This window comes from Corylus avellana, chromosome 2 (assembly GCF_965113065.1).
Source record: "Corylus avellana chromosome 2, dhCorAvel1.hap1.2, whole genome shotgun sequence".
In the NCBI taxonomy this organism is placed as follows: Eukaryota; Viridiplantae; Streptophyta; class Magnoliopsida; order Fagales; family Betulaceae; genus Corylus; species Corylus avellana.
The window spans coordinates 33,805,877-33,821,828 of record NC_142491.1 but is presented as its reverse complement, the minus strand read 5'-3'; the positions used below and the strand labels follow the sequence as shown (position 1 = coordinate 33,821,828).

Genomic DNA, 15,952 nt, shown 5'->3' with positions numbered 1-15,952 from the left:
TAAATTGGAAGGAAAATTAAAAAAAAATTAAAAAAAAAAAAAAAACTTGAGGGTAATTATGAAATTTCATAGATTTCCGTCCAATTTTATGGAAATTAGTAACATAAGGTTTAAATTGAAAATTTTTGAAACATTACGGGGATACATTGCCAATTTTTAAATTTTGAGGTTCAAATTTTAAAACCTCTGAAACTTCAGGGGAGCAAAGTGAATTTTTTCCTAAAATTAATTATTTTTATGTTTACTAGCTTAGGAATGTCATTAATGTCACTTTCCATTTTTCTCTTCTTACTTTTTTTCCTATAAAATTTCAATTTATTATTTTTATCATAATTGAGGCCATAATAAAAGAGCATTGACTAACTTCCTTGCCATAATTAGAGTCTTAATATTATTTGTTTTATAAAAGGAAACTTAATTATTTGGAGGGGCTTGGAGCCTTAAGTTATTAGGGACCGCAGCACTAAGAACTAGTACTACTGTGGTGCTTCTCTGCTTATAAATAGTGCAAATTTAATAACAGAATTCAATTTCCCATCTGAATAACATGGATTTGAGAACCATAGCTTCAATGTTTCTTTTCTTTTTCCTCAGGTTTAATGGGGTTGAAGGAGGAGCTCTCCAGTACAACTTTTATGAGAATTCTTGCCCAATACTTGAAGACATTGTCAGCACTGGCCTTCATCCCATCTTCCTCACTGATCCCACCTCAGCTCCTGCTTTGTTGAGGCTCTTTTTCCATGACTGCCAAGTTCAGGTCTCTCTCTCTCACGCATGCTGCACGTGCACAGACATATCTGCTTTTTTTAACTTTTTGATTTACTTTCATTTTCAAGGGCTGCGATGCTTCCATTCTGGTTGATACGGTTAAGGCAAACAGGCTATCAGAGATGACTTCAGCGAAGAATTTTGGAATCCGGAACAGGGATTTAATCGGCAATCTGAAAACATTGGTTGAAGATGAATGCCCCGGACAAGTTTCGTGTGCCGACATCCTCGTACTGGCCGCTCGTGAGGTGGTTGCTTTGTCCGGGGGCCCACTGATAAAGGTTCCCTTGGGACGGCGGGATTCCTCCGCTGCTCCAAGTTATCAACTCGCCGATTCTCTCATCCCTCCTGCAACTACTGGGGTCGATGAGATGCTTCGTATTTTTACTGGTAAAGGAATGACCGTGGAAGAATCTGTCGCCATTATTGGTAAGTATTCAATGAAATCATCATATACTTTTGATGCTCATGCATAGTACTATACATGCATATGCATATGATATCCCTGGCCTATACATATATACATATGCATGTGGGTAATAAATATTATACTTATTAAGTACACATTAGCTTGCTTTAATAATTCATTAAATGCAAACAATTCTTTAGAGCCACACTCCGAGCAAAAGCCCGAGCCTTACTAGGCTCATGTGAAAATGACTTTTTGCACAAAAACATAGTTTTGTTTTCAAATTGGGTTGGAGAAAGTTTATTCAACATAGTCTATAAAAATGACATGTATTTTCTACATGTGAGAAACACATGATTTTATTCAACGACAAAGTTGGAAGAAATTTTATTCAAAAAGTATGTTCTTTTTATATGCTATTTAAAAAACATGTGTTTCTCTCATATATGAAAAGTAACACGTGTCATTTTGATAGATTAGGTTGGATGAACTTCCTCCAACTCAATTTAAAAGAAAACTTTGTCATTAATTTGCACGGTATTTTAGAAATCTAGTCCACATGAAACTCCGGATCTGGATGCACTTGCACATATTTGCCTGCTTTGGCTTTCTCCCACTTTGCCTATAAACATAACTGTCTTTAGGGAAGATTTTATAGTATTTGAAAATGGTACGTTTTGAATATTGCAGGCTCACATACGCTAGGAATTACACATTGCTTAAACATTCTGAATCGTCTTTACAAACCAAAAGGTGTCGAGGATCAAGGAACATTTGAAGCATTCTTGAGGTTAACTTGTCCTAAAGGGTCTTTAATCTCAAACTTAACTTTTGTTCTTAATGATATTACCCCAACACTGTTCGATCATCATTATTACATGAATGCAATGGAAGGCCGTGGTGTGTTGACAATTGATGCTGAAATGGTAATTGATCCTCGGACGGCTCAAATTCTGGAACATTTTGCCACCAATCAGGATGATTTCTTTCATGCATTTTCCACTGCCTTTCTGAAGCTCTCTAGCTCAGGTGTGCTCACCGGGGATCAAGGTGTTATAAGAAGGAAATGAAATGTAATAGACTAATAAGAAGTTTTCCAACAGTTTATTTTATATATATAAAGCTCAACATCTTTTGGTCATGACCAACTTACATATTGACGCCAGGCAAAACTAAGATTGTTCTGATAGCGTATAATAGCAGCAGAAATTAAGAATTGAAGATTGAAAAGGAAATTCAGGAAGAGAGAAAATAACAAATAGGGAAGAGAAAGTCCCTAATTGCCCCAAATAAGAAAACGGAGGAATAACTCTGAAAGACTTAAATTTAATTGATAGTATAAACTGAATTCAAAAAACAACAAAGATTATATGCCTTTATATAGGCTAGGCACCTCCTAAATTAACAAGGAAAATGAAAAGCAAACCTAATTGAAAAAGGAAAACAAATCCTAATAAGAAAAGGAAAACAAATCCTAATAGGAAAAGAAAACTCCAATCCTTATTGAAGAAAGAAAACTAAAACACACATGCATAATTAAAATAACAATTTTCTCAAATTTCTCCTGCATCACATATTCATTACTTTTATGCAAGATTGTCTTTGGGGGTGGTTTTAGCGAGATTAACTTATGTAAATATCCTTAAGTAAGCCTAGTTATATAGGTGTTATCATGTCAACAGTACGTACTTTGATCAAAAATTGAAATTTACTGTTTAATGGATCTTATTAATTTTAGTGTATTATAAAAATGTTCAAATTTTCAATTAAATGGATTAATTCTAGATTTATTTGATTTGTGAGTACTGTTCTAAAATTGATCAACATTTAATTTGTGAGAAAAGTTTTGAGTTTAGATTAAGGATTAGAACTCAATAATAAGTTGCAAGCTTTATATATATATATATATATATATATATATATATATATATATATATATATATTCAGTGAGAACCATAGGAGAGGACAAAAGGGTCCTAATCTTTTAATCTATCATGGGTAAGCTGGATTTTCTTGGAAAATCTAACAAACTTGACTAATGAAACATGAGCTACATTAGACTCAACAATTCGATAAATATTTGGTGAGCTGCTACATTGTTTACTTACCAATGTTAAAAAATAATATAAATAAATAAATAAAAACATTTTTTAATCTCTAATATTCTCTCTTCTCAATAAGAATAAAAAAATTATTGAGAAAAAATATTTAGAGATCGATGTAAGTGTTATGAAAAAGTGCATAGCTATGGTAAAAATATATATATAACTTCTTCGCTAAAATAAAAAATAAATTTGCTAAGTCGGATGTAAATGCTGATTTGAAATATGAAAGGAAGGTTGCAAATCATTTGGGCCAACTAAATTTCAAATTTAAGGCTGGGCTGACTACAAGTTGCCCAGCTTGGGTGGACTTTGAATGTGTTAATTTGTTAATGGCAAACGTTGGGCTTGGGCTTTTGCATTTCCACCTATCATGGGATGTTAGTAGTGAGGGCTGGCAAGTTGTCCCAATCCAATGATTCTTCCCAAAATCATTTCCAAATGATGTAGCAAGCACTATTTTGTGTGGGAGTGGGAGACAAAGGAGAGAGAATGAAAACTTTTTAAGGAAAAAAATGCTTGTTAGCCTACCATTTTGTGTGGGATGCTAGCATTATTTGTTAGTAGTATATTAAATATTGAGGAGTGCTATACATCCCAAATTTTTCTCATAAAAGTTAGTTCTCAAATGATGTGTCACAATCTCATGAGATTTATTATTTTGGAAAGTGTGTTACCAATTCATGGGATGATGACACATCATTTGAGAACGAACTTTTGGGAATAAAATTTGAGATGTATAGCATTTCTCTTAAATATTTGGGGTACTTTATTTTAGACCCCTGAATTACCACGTGATTTGAGAAGACCCCCCAAAGTTTAAAACCTCTCAATTTGAACCCATGAACTTTCAATTGCAATCAATTTAAATCTATCTATTAGATTCTAAACATTAAAAGTAAGATAATAATGTTTATACCCTTGACTTTTTTATAAAATTTCAATTTTGTCCATAATTCCAAATTAAAAATAAATAAATAAAATAAAGTTTAAAAAAAAAAAAAAAAAAAAAAGGGTTCTAGCCTTGTGACCCGTGGGTCAGCAAGCCAGACCCATGCGAGTCTGGCCATGACCCACGTAGGGTCTCGGCCAGAGACCCACTCTGGGTCATGGCTGCAACCCAGCCATGGGTCAGCAGACCCACGCTGGGTCACGGCCAGACCCACGTGGGTTTGGTCTGCTGACCCACGTCTGGGTCGCAACCGTGACCCAGTGTGGGTCTCTGGCCAAGACCCAACGTGGGTCTCACCTATTCTTTTTTTTTAAAAAAAAACAAAATCATAGATATTTTGGTCTTTTTAGGTATTACCGGTAGAAGTTAACGACTAAATCTGATGGATGGGTTCAAATTGACTGCAATTGAAAGTTCAAGGATTTAAATTGAGAGGTTTTGAACATTAAGGGATCTTCTCAAATCGCGTGGTAATTTAGAAGTTTAAAGTGAAGTTACCTAAAATAATTTGAAAGTTTTATTCCATCAAAATAACTACCTATTTATATTGAATAGAAAACTCAAAAAGTTCTTATAAACCCATGCATTGTATTATGTATATTTTCATTAATAACTAATTAGCTTCATTGAAATTATTGCCTCAAAATTTGAGTGGACCTTACGATTTACAGAAAATAAAAAATGTAAGAGTTACTATAACTTTTAGAGAATAACTTGGATTAGTTCGGGGGTGTAAACAAAGTGTTTTGCGCCTTCGCATAGGAAACAGGCTTCTAAGTTTAAAATACTAAAAAAAATAGCAGAAAGTTCACATACCTTTTTGAAACTGTCATCAAATTGACAATGTCCCCTCCAAACTACCAAAAATTGTCAATATTTTCCCAATGACGAAACTACTCTTAGTAAAATAAAAACAATAAATATAAAAATTTCTAGAAAAAAACTAAAACTAAAATAAAATAAAATAAAAATCCAAAGGGTGGCACATTTAAAATTACAAAACAAAAAAAAAAAAATCCTTTTTTAAGAAAAAAATTAAAAATTTTCGATTTTTGTTTTGTTATAAAAATTGAAAATTTTTGTTTTGTTTTATAACTATTTTAAATAAAAATTTCCGTTTTTAAAAAATGAACAATTTTCCTTTAAGAAAATAGAAATTTTCGTTTTCTAAAACAAAATTAAAAAAAAAAAAATTGTTTTTTTTTAATAAAAATTTCCGTTTAAAAAAAAAAACATTTAAAAGAAATTTCTTTTTTTTTTTTAAATAAAATTTTGGTTTAAAAAAATCCTTCTTTTTAATTTAAAATTTTTCCTTTTTAAAAAAAAATTAAAAAATTTTATTTATTTATTTATTTGAATTTATAGGGGTATTTTTGTCTTATTGAGAAATATATAGGAGCATTTTTATCTTTTTGCCAGCTTTAGGGCGACATTGTTACAATTGAAAGTTTGAAGAGGACATTGTCAATTGAGGTCGTAGTTTGAGAGGATATGTTGACTTTACCATAAAATATAACTATTCACACTAAATAATTTTGTTCACTTCACAAAATACCTCATTGACAAAACTATCAGAACTACTGTCTTGGTTGGTTTTTGAGACTTCGCTGTTAGGGGCTCGGAGGTGAGACGGAGGGGGGGGGGGGGGGGGTGTGTTTTGTGATGAGTGTTGGGCATTAGAGTATTTCTAAAAGTCCCTTTTGTGTCACTCTAAGAATGAGGTAGCTTATAAAATTACAATTTAATCAAAATTCAATAATAATCAATAACAAGGTTAATAGTGATTTTAGAAACCAAATAATTCTTAGAGTGACACAAGAATGACTTCTAACATTACTCTTGGCATTGAGTTAGAATGAATAAAAAATTTTATGATATTAATTTAAATTAAAGATATGGTATTTTCATATTTATTGTATTTGGTATTTTTACCAGATCTGTTAAATTTCTATTGAATGTTGTAGAATGAGGTTTTACACCACATTCTGGTAAAAAGGACTCAAACTTTTATTATAAAAACATTTTCAATTTAGTCAGACCATTCATAATTGATAAAATAATTAAAAATTAATAATCCAATTTTTTTTGAAATAATGAAGGAAAGAAATGGCCATCAATTTCAGGATATAAATGATGGCAGTACCGGAGGCCTAATTCATGTCGTCAAATTTTAGAAAATCTAACATGTATGGCCTTTGTACTACCATGCCATCTTGTCTGTTTCTCTGTTAAATGTGAAGCTCACATCCACAGGAAAAGACAATGGATCCCTCACTCATGATATGTGAACCTTTATAACAAATTCAAGGGGCGAAACTACGCATCCAAAATTAGTCCTTGTTGTTTATCTGATTTACAGTTAGTTAATTGTAATATTAAAATGAATTTAAAGGTCTCCGAGGCATGCCAAAAAAACAATTTAGTCCCTACAGTCAAATTCCGTCGACTAATTTAATAGGTTTCGTTAGTGTGACACTGACTTAAATATGATAAGTATCATAATTTTATTGGCTCTAACGTTTCACGCTATCATAATCTGTTAAGTCAGTAAATGGAATTTGACTATATGGATTTTTTTTATTATTATTATTATTTTGGCATACTCCAAGAACCTTTGAGTTCATTTTGATACCATAGAAAGTTAATTGCAAATCAGGTAAACTACCGGGACTTATTTTACATTTTTCCCTAAAATTATTTGGATGGTGCAAAAGTAAAATTAATCCAAACAATTAACAATAAGATAAATAAAAAAAGCAATAAATAAATAAAAATATAGCAAGAAAAATCTCACAAAGCTATAGAATCACACAATAGTGTTTTCCTTAAAGGTTGATTTCGTGCCTCTCGGAGTGTTTAACTCGGTGCGATCGGATCTCTTAACATGTAACCTATAAGAATTAGACTATAACGTCTACCTTTGTTAAGAACGCACTTCCAAATAAAGGAAGTCAAATAAGCAACCTTTTGATTGAATTGGAAGATGACAAACAATGAGTAGATCTATCTCTCTCTTTAGCAACAAAGGAACAATTCTGGAGCAGAAAATAAAAATTCACTAAAGAGTATAATACTTTTTGAATGAGATTTTGTCAAAGTTGAACACTTTCTAATAGGGCCGTAAATAAATCAGTCTGCTCGACAACCCACTTAATACCCGATCGGTCTAGCTCGACTCGAACTCGAGCTCGATATTATAAAAACCTGTTCGTTACTATAGAAACTCGCAATTAATAAATACATACCCAACTCGCTCGATAAAACTCAGTAGGGGCTTGCAAGCTCAACTCTTTTAAAGCTCGATCTGATCATTTGCCTAGGGATGCAAAGGCGGGCGGTTCTAACCGCTATAACCGCCAACCGCCTAACTGTCTAACCGCATTAACCGCCTAACCGCTATAACTGCCTAGCGGTTAGCGGTTAGCGGTTATTGGGTCTACTAACCATAACCACTAACCGCTAACCGCCTTTTTATATAATATATTTTTATAATTATAATTATAAAAATATTTATACATATAACATAATCACTTGATTATTAAATCACAATTTTTTTAAAAAATAATTAAATCACAATTTGAATATTAATATATTATCACTATAATTTATATGATTATATCATATGAGATTGATCATTAAATCATTTGATTATATAATAACAGATTATACATATATAATATGACATAACTCATAAGTATACTAATTCATACTAATACAACAATTAAATATCTAGAGACTTATTTCCAATGTATGTTATAAACTTATAAGTCTATATATGTTATAAGTCTATATAAGTCTACATATGTATATGGATAATATAAATGTATAATATCAATACTTAATCATATGATTCAATGGCAATTCAAATACTTTATTCAAGACTTCAAGTGAATCATATTATTAATATACAATAATGATATGATTCGTATAATATCAAATTAAGTAATTGACATTGGATTAAACAATGACCAATGTGTTACTTATAAACACAATTTAAGTATTAATGTATTATCATTATAATTTTAGTAATTTATATATTATCACTATAATTGATATGATTATATCACATGATGACTTGATGATTAAATCATATGATTATATAATAATAAATAATACATATATAATATGACATAACTCATAAGTCATAAGTCTACAAGTTAATCATGTGATTCATGTACAATGATAATCACAATTGATTCAATTGAATTAAATAATATATTACTTATAACTACAAGTCTGTAATTTAATTAAAGCATTACTAGATACTTTAGGAATTTAGGATTTAGGAGTTTGAACATTACCATTTACCATTTGATATTAAGTTCAATTCAAAGAAAAAAGATTATAAGTAAATATGATAAGAATTTAAATAATTAACCAGTTATGATTTAATATTTAAGGAAATTTTTTTAAAGTACAAGTAAATGTAAATTTTGGCTCAAATATTTTTTATTTTTCAATATGGGCTCTTTTTATAGCAATTGGGCCTAAGAAGATATTAAAAATACAAGAAAAAAAAATGAGGGTAAAAAAAAGCCCAAAAAAAAAGTCCAAAAAGCCAAAAAAAAAAGCCCAATTTTAAAAAAGCGGTTAGCGGGCGGTTATCTATTTCGCTAACCGCTAACCGGCGGTTAACCGCTAACCGTTAACCGCTAGGCGGTTAGCGGTTGCGGTTAGTAAAATCTACTAACCGCTAAGGCGGTTATGGTTAGCGGTTATTGCTACTAACCGCTAACCGTAACCACCTTTCCACCCCTACATTTGCCTGACTAATTGTTAGCTCGTCATATATATATTACTAAAAATTAGTTATATAAATTTTAGTATGCATATTAATAATTAAGTAATATATGTTATATAGGTTACTTAATATTTATGTGTGTGTATTAGTTAACATACTATCTAGTTAGTTCATAAACTAATATATTACCTAGTTACTTAATATTTAATAGCCTAGTTCAAGCCCGAGTTGAGCCCAGCTCAATTCGAATTGGCTCAAATAGCATTCTTAATGAGCTCTAGTTTGAGCTCGCCCGAGCTTCTAACGAGCTAGTCTTAAACACATATTTCATAGCTCGACTTGAATAAACATCTTCGTAAACGAACCAGTATTAAAATCTTAAAGCTCGAACCGCCCTCGTTTCTAATATAGACGTGATGGGATGTTGTTTCTTTTAAGGATCATTACCATATAATCCATGTCAACACATGACCATGCATTGAAAACAAATGGGTTTTAATGAAACCAACGGTAAAAGAGAATGAAGCTTGTAAAAGTTTAAATGCCCAAACGGTCATAAACCTATATCTGAATTTTTTTTTCTCCCATAAAAAACTCATGAATGTATCTGAATGTGAAACCGTTAAGTATTTGCAGGTAACTGTAAAAAAATTAGTAACCAACGGGTAGAAAAATGAAAGTGTTTGTAACACTACAACACACCTAAGAGAAAGATTCATAGATTCACTAAGATATCCTAATTTCCAAACTCTATGTACCTCATCTTTCTCATATATAAATAAAATAATAATAATAATAATAAGTAGCTCATCTATCTCCATATATAGCCGTTCCCTCGACAATTCGGGAGAGGTAAATGAGTGAACTTTGGGAGGTTTAATATTCTCTAATAATGTAAAGGAACCACTCCCTCAAGCAATTTTATTTTATTATATAGATTTCCTTCTTTTAATGTACATATGTAAATGCTTTTTGGCTTGCTATATGCTGCACTAAGCTCAAGAATTTAGTAGACTTTCATACTAGTTACTACTGTCATACAATTATGATATGGCAGTGAATATCATCAGCTATTAATTTTTATTTTTACAAGTTCTTGTTGGTCCAGATGTTGATATTTATTACTGTCACATTATCATAATTATACAGTAATAATATGAGAGTATTAAATATCATTTCTCGCTTTGAAAATATGTTTTTTTTTTTGTAAGTCTTCCCAAAGATGAACCGGAAGCCAATGGACTGCGGGCCGCATATGTAGCGGTATGTTATCACTTCCCAGCCGTACATGGAAGCACCGCAGTCCGCCGTGAAGTTTCTTCATTTTTTGGCTGCTGTAAACCATGTTCAAAGTAGCATTAATTTTTTGAAATAATTAAGGATAGAAATGGCCACCTATTTCAGCAAATAAGTGGTGGCAGTAGTACTGGAGACCTAATTCATGTCGGCCAACTTTAGATAATCTAACATGTATGGGCCTATGGCCTTTATTGTGCTATCTCATGTTTTCTGTTCATCTTTTGGCGTTGGCATATTTACTTTGATGTTTTGTTTTTGTTTTTCTCGTCAATAAAGGCAATACATAGTCGTAATAAAAACAAACAGTAAGCAATGAAATCAAAAGGATTTGGACCTCTCTAAAGGCCACACGAACTAATATACAAAGGTAAAAGGGTTTTGTTAGAAGCTCCATGTGGTAAAGGCAACCACCACCTTCTAAGTGATTGTTGCAGGAGAAGCATGGTCAACAACCAAGCCAGATCTGTCGACGAAAAATAAACGCCGATTACAAAAATCTCCACTGTTGTTAAATGTGAAGCTCAGGTATAATACCATGGATATTAAGTCAGAGTACTGCCAATATTCACTATTTTGTATAATTATCTCTAAATTTCTATTTCCCTTTTACCTTCTGTTTTTCCTTGGTATACATAGGGCACCCCTCATGGAGAGGGGGTGGCAACCCCTCTTTGGGGTGAGGCTGCCCAGCCTGCCCATGACCGAATGAGGGGTGGTTGATATATATATATATATATATATATATATATATATATATATACCTCTCTTTCGGCAAAAATTGTTTTTAGCTTATATATATAATTTTGTTTGTTGATAGTATATTTGTAATTTAAAGTAATTGTATTTGTATCATGACACATAATTTATACATGCATGTGTCAAATGAGAATTACGTGACATTAATTAATTGATTGGTCTAATATGATATGTGAACTAATTGAATGGTTAGTTTATGAAAGAACTTGGTTTAAGGGTGCGTTTGACATTGCGATTTCATAAACAAAAAAGTACGATTTTAAATCAAATCACAAAAAATAGATTATTTGGCATTACGTTTTTAAAAAATTGCAATTTGAAAATGCAGAAAATCTGCGATTCAAATAGCAGGTAATAAGATGTGTTTTTTTAAACCTATAATTTTAAAGGTTAAACTGCGATTTTAAATGTCATACTGAAAATTTTTTCAAATGCTTTAATTGCATTTTTAAAAATCGCACACATTTTAAAATCATACTTTTTCAAATCGCAAATCTAAATACATCTAATTGTCGAAGTTGAAAACCTAAAAATGAAGTTGAAATGAAATGAAAAACTAATTACGTCCAATTTTTTTTTTTCTTAAGAATTTATTGAGGTAAAATCCATAATACCCTTTTATACCTAGAAGCCTGCCATCTTTTTCCAGCAAAGTACGCTTTGAAGCCTGACTAATTCCCTGACAACCCTAACAAGAAAATAAAACGCCATTATGATGATGAGATCCGGTAGAATTTGGAGGCAAGAAATTTGAAAAAACTCACCAAACCCATTTGCATGGAGTGCGTAGCCATAAATGCTCCTTGGCTGTCATCTTCTAGATCTGTACTGCAGGAATAAAAAAATGATACACTGCAACTGCATTGCCCAAAAGGCCGTTTTATTTTTCTGGCCGGTGTTGCCATGTTAAGGAAGCCGTGTGCATTAAATTGCCCACATGTGTTTTGAAAACCAAGCTGTCGTTAGGTGATGATAAGTTGGCAGCTGGGAAAATTCAAAAATGTTTACCCACAAGTTTAGGGCAGAGAGAGATCTTCTGCAATTTCTTTGAGAGGATAGGTTTTAAAATTTGGTGAATTCAGAACGTTTCTCGCATCAAATGGCTTGAAAAATACTATTAACATGTTACTAATGAGAATTTAGAGCATTTTTGGGAATAGTGTTTAAAAAATAGAGCTTTTAAAGTCAGAAACCACTTTTAGCAAAAACTTTCTCATTTTTAAACCTTTGCTAAAAGTGTGTTTTGACTATTTTTACAGTAAAAAAGTCGGAAGAAGTACTTTTGAAATTTTTTACGAAACATGCGAGCTTTTATTTGGCACAACTTTTTTGTTATAAAAGTATATTTTAAGCATTAAAACGCAATCTCAAACATGCTCTTATGCTTTATATTGTAGAAAAATAGCAACTCCTTTTAATAAGTAGCATTTTTCAAGCGTTCCATAGTAGATTTACATTGCCGTCATCTGTATTACACATTGAATGCTTAACAACAGCTTTACTAAAGTAGCAACTCCTTTTAATAAGTAGCATTTTTCAAAAGTTCCATAGTATATTTACATCGCCGTAATCTATATTTCACATTGAATGCTTAACAACAGCTTTACTATCATGGGTTGTAGTTGAATGGTGCAGCGCATTGAATACCCAATCTCTTAAATCTAACAACTGCGCTATGTTTTTCCCCATACTGAAGCCTTATGGGGATGGGGATATATTTTTTCCTCTGAGGTACGTACTTTGTGGAGTAATCTTTACATGAGATTGTGTTCCTCAATGGCTTAACAAGGTGTGAAAGATACATCTTAAGTGATTTAGGAGAAACGTCTAACTGTTTTAATTGATCTTTCTTGTGGTTGCCCATGGTTAAATAAATATTCTCATTTCATAGTTTTTTTTTTTTTTTTTAAGTGAGAATGCAGGCAGAGGAGACCAACTGTAATTATTCTAGCTAAGCGTGACCACAGTAGTACCTATTTGTGGACAATAGAATTCTAGGCTCTCCTTCAAGTTCGACTGAGTTATAGCCTGATCAAATCCCATCACAATATCAATAAGATTCAAGACAGCTAATACTAATAGAATTGAAGATTCTCATTCTCTAAATTGGATTCTCATCTTAATATATACCTAAATCACTTTGAGGATTTTCTTGAAGACACCGAACCAGCACCCCTGTGGATGGTCATAGCTAGTACTTTTGTTTAAGTGGTTAATATTGTTGACCTTTTTATTCTTTTAGCCAAATTCATTGTAAGGCCCACTTCTATAGATGTCCTTGTCCTGCTCGATTGAATGACCCACTCGGCTTTAACTGAGTGTTCTCAATCATTAAATTCTTCAAAAGCTTCTCTTGCCTCTTATAAGTTAGTGAAGTTATAGGTTAAAGCAACTACTGCTTACAAGTTTACAACTGAAAGAGCAAAATATAGATTCATATTGTTGATCGTATTGCCTGTAATGGGTTTCTTCTTGGATAGACAAATGACTGCTGAGATTGTGCCTGGAATATTGACTGTCTCAATCCTTGTGGGGATCTGCTTTGCAAAGAATATTCCTGCTAGTTTTGTTTTTGGAGATTCCTTGGTTGATGCAGGAAACAATAACTACATTGTTTCACTCTCCAAGGCTAATTATGTTCCCAATGGGATCGATTTTGGAATGCCTACAGGACGATACACAAATGGAAGAACAATTGTCGACATCATAGGCAAGTTTATTATATAGCAGTATCACCATATATATATATATATATTCGAATACTCAAAGCATATTTTCTTAGCAGGTCAGGAATTGGGTCTCAAAGACTTCACTCCTCCCTACTTGGCTCCATCTACAGCAGGGCTTGTACTTCTGCAGGGTGTCAATTACGCCTCTGGTGGAGGTGGAATTCTTAATACCACTGGAAAGATCTTTGTAAGGTTTCTCCATGCTTGCTCAATTTATAAAGCTTTTTCTTCTCTTTGTCTGAGAATCACTTCAAATCTAGATGGTGTTTATCTTGCTATTCTCACAAGCAGCTCAATGGAGTATGTGGATCGATGTTATCCTATCTTCCTTCAATACAGAATTCAAAATCATGACTTTGAACTCATGCGTTGCAGTACAACTATCACTACAAAAATTTTGACTTTCGTGGCCGTTAAAAGTTTAAAAATTGTCGCTAATAACGTTTACCGATGACTAGTCGTCGCAGTTGTTCCGTCGAGAAATGTTCTCAGTGACAACTTTTCAATTGTTGTTAATAATGACATATTAGCAACCGCGACTTTTGTTGTTGTTGATAATGTTAGAGACCGTCGCAAATAGCGAAAGAACTTAAAACCGGCATGTCCCCTCTTACTATATTTGTACATGATGCATAGGGAGGCCGAATCAACCTGGACGCACAGATGGATAATTTTGCAAACACAAGACAAGACATAATCTCGAACATTGGTGCTCCTGCGGCTCTAAAATTGTTTGGAACATCCTTGTTCTCAGTTACAATCGGCTCAAATGACTTCATCAATAACTACCTGACCCCTGTCCTCTCAGTTCCTGAACAGAAGTTAATTTCACCGGAAATGTTTGTTGACACCATGATTTCCAGATACAGACTACAACTAACGGTAAACTTTTCATGTTCATGTCATGTTTCTACTATAATAGTTCAATTGAAATGCACTCTATAACATATTTTTCTTCTGTTAGCAGAGACTCTACAACTTGGGTGCTAGAAAGATTGTGGTGGCAAATGTAGGACCCATTGGGTGTATACCATATCAGAGGGATTCAAATCCAGCTGCAGGAGACAATTGTGTTAATTTGCCGAATCAATTAGCTCAACAATTCAACACCCAGCTGAAAAGCCTTGTCACAGAGCTCAGCACAGATCTGCAGGGATCACAATTTGCCTATGCAGATGTTTATCACATTGTACAAGATATCCTGCAAAACTTCATATCATATGGTATGATGCAGCTGTAGACTTTACTGCTAGTTTACAGGTTTTTTGTTGATTAGATTTTGATGATCTTGATCCTTGCTTTTTGTTTTAACAGGTTTTGAGAACGCAAATTCTGCTTGCTGCTATGTTTCTGGGCAGTATGGGGGATTGATCCCCTGTGGTCCTCCATCAAAAGTTTGTGGGGACAGATCAAAGTATGTGTTCTGGGATCCATACCATCCGTCTGATGCTTCAAATGTCATCATTGCCAGGCGTCTCTTGGATGGTGACTCCAATGAAATCACACCAATCAACATCAGGCAACTTGCTGGATTGTGATCTTAAAGATTGCAAAGAGCTTTCAAAGGATGAGTTGATAAAAAGTTGGTGCATGGGATGGGAGATTTCGTACTCTTTCTGGGACATTAAGAGACATAGTTTATAGAAAGTTTATTAATTATTAGTAAAATAAAGCCATAAAAAAAGCATTTGATGTACCCCAAGAATTTTGATTACAAGCTGTAGTAAATTCCTATCTTCAATAGGAAGTGATGCCGGACAAGACAGAGTTAATTGGGTTCGATAGTTTTATTTAAATTGTATTACTTAATTGAGTTGGAATTATGTTCTATTTAAAGGAATTTAAGTTTTTTTTTTCTTAATTCAATAATAGGTTTGGCTAAAAGTCGGTCAAATTAGTATTATTGTTGAGTCTATTTAAGTGAACTATTATACTCTAGTGGAGACAGATTTGATGAATAAGTAAGTAAACATATTTGGTTTGAGTCATCTTCCTCTTCTTCTTGGTGGTGAGACTCCACCAGATTTCCCTCTTCTTCCTCTTCTTGACGGTGAAACTTCACCAAACTTCTATTTTCTTTCTCGACTGAGTTTTCTTCTAAACTGAATTGGAGAAAATTCCTTTAACATATTCTATAAAAATGACATGTGTCCTCTACATGTGAAAAGCATATGCTTTTTGAATAAAATTTCTCCA

General features: G+C 32.7%; 1 protein-coding gene and 1 pseudogene across 2 annotated transcripts; both read left to right on the top strand.

Annotated features, from left to right (window-relative positions):
- The first annotated feature begins 544 nt into the window (after positions 1 to 544).
- LOC132192256 (peroxidase 29-like) lies at positions 545 to 2,262 on the top strand (annotated as a pseudogene). The gene is made up of 3 exons (XR_015911308.1): positions 545 to 757; positions 837 to 1,197; positions 1,868 to 2,262. The product of XR_015911308.1 is annotated as a peroxidase 29-like (transcript).
- An 11,192-nt stretch (positions 2,263 to 13,454) lies between these two features.
- Positions 13,455 to 15,586, top strand: LOC132167613 (GDSL esterase/lipase At4g16230-like). Its single transcript, XM_059578623.2, has 5 exons — positions 13,455 to 13,737; positions 13,813 to 13,943; positions 14,393 to 14,638; positions 14,724 to 14,979; positions 15,071 to 15,586. The coding sequence occupies exons 1-5, from the start codon at positions 13,488 to 13,490 to the stop codon at positions 15,292 to 15,294; spliced, it is 1,107 nt and encodes a 368-aa protein (XP_059434606.2). The 5' UTR covers positions 13,455 to 13,487; the 3' UTR covers positions 15,295 to 15,586.
- The last annotated feature ends 366 nt before the right edge of the window (positions 15,587 to 15,952 follow it).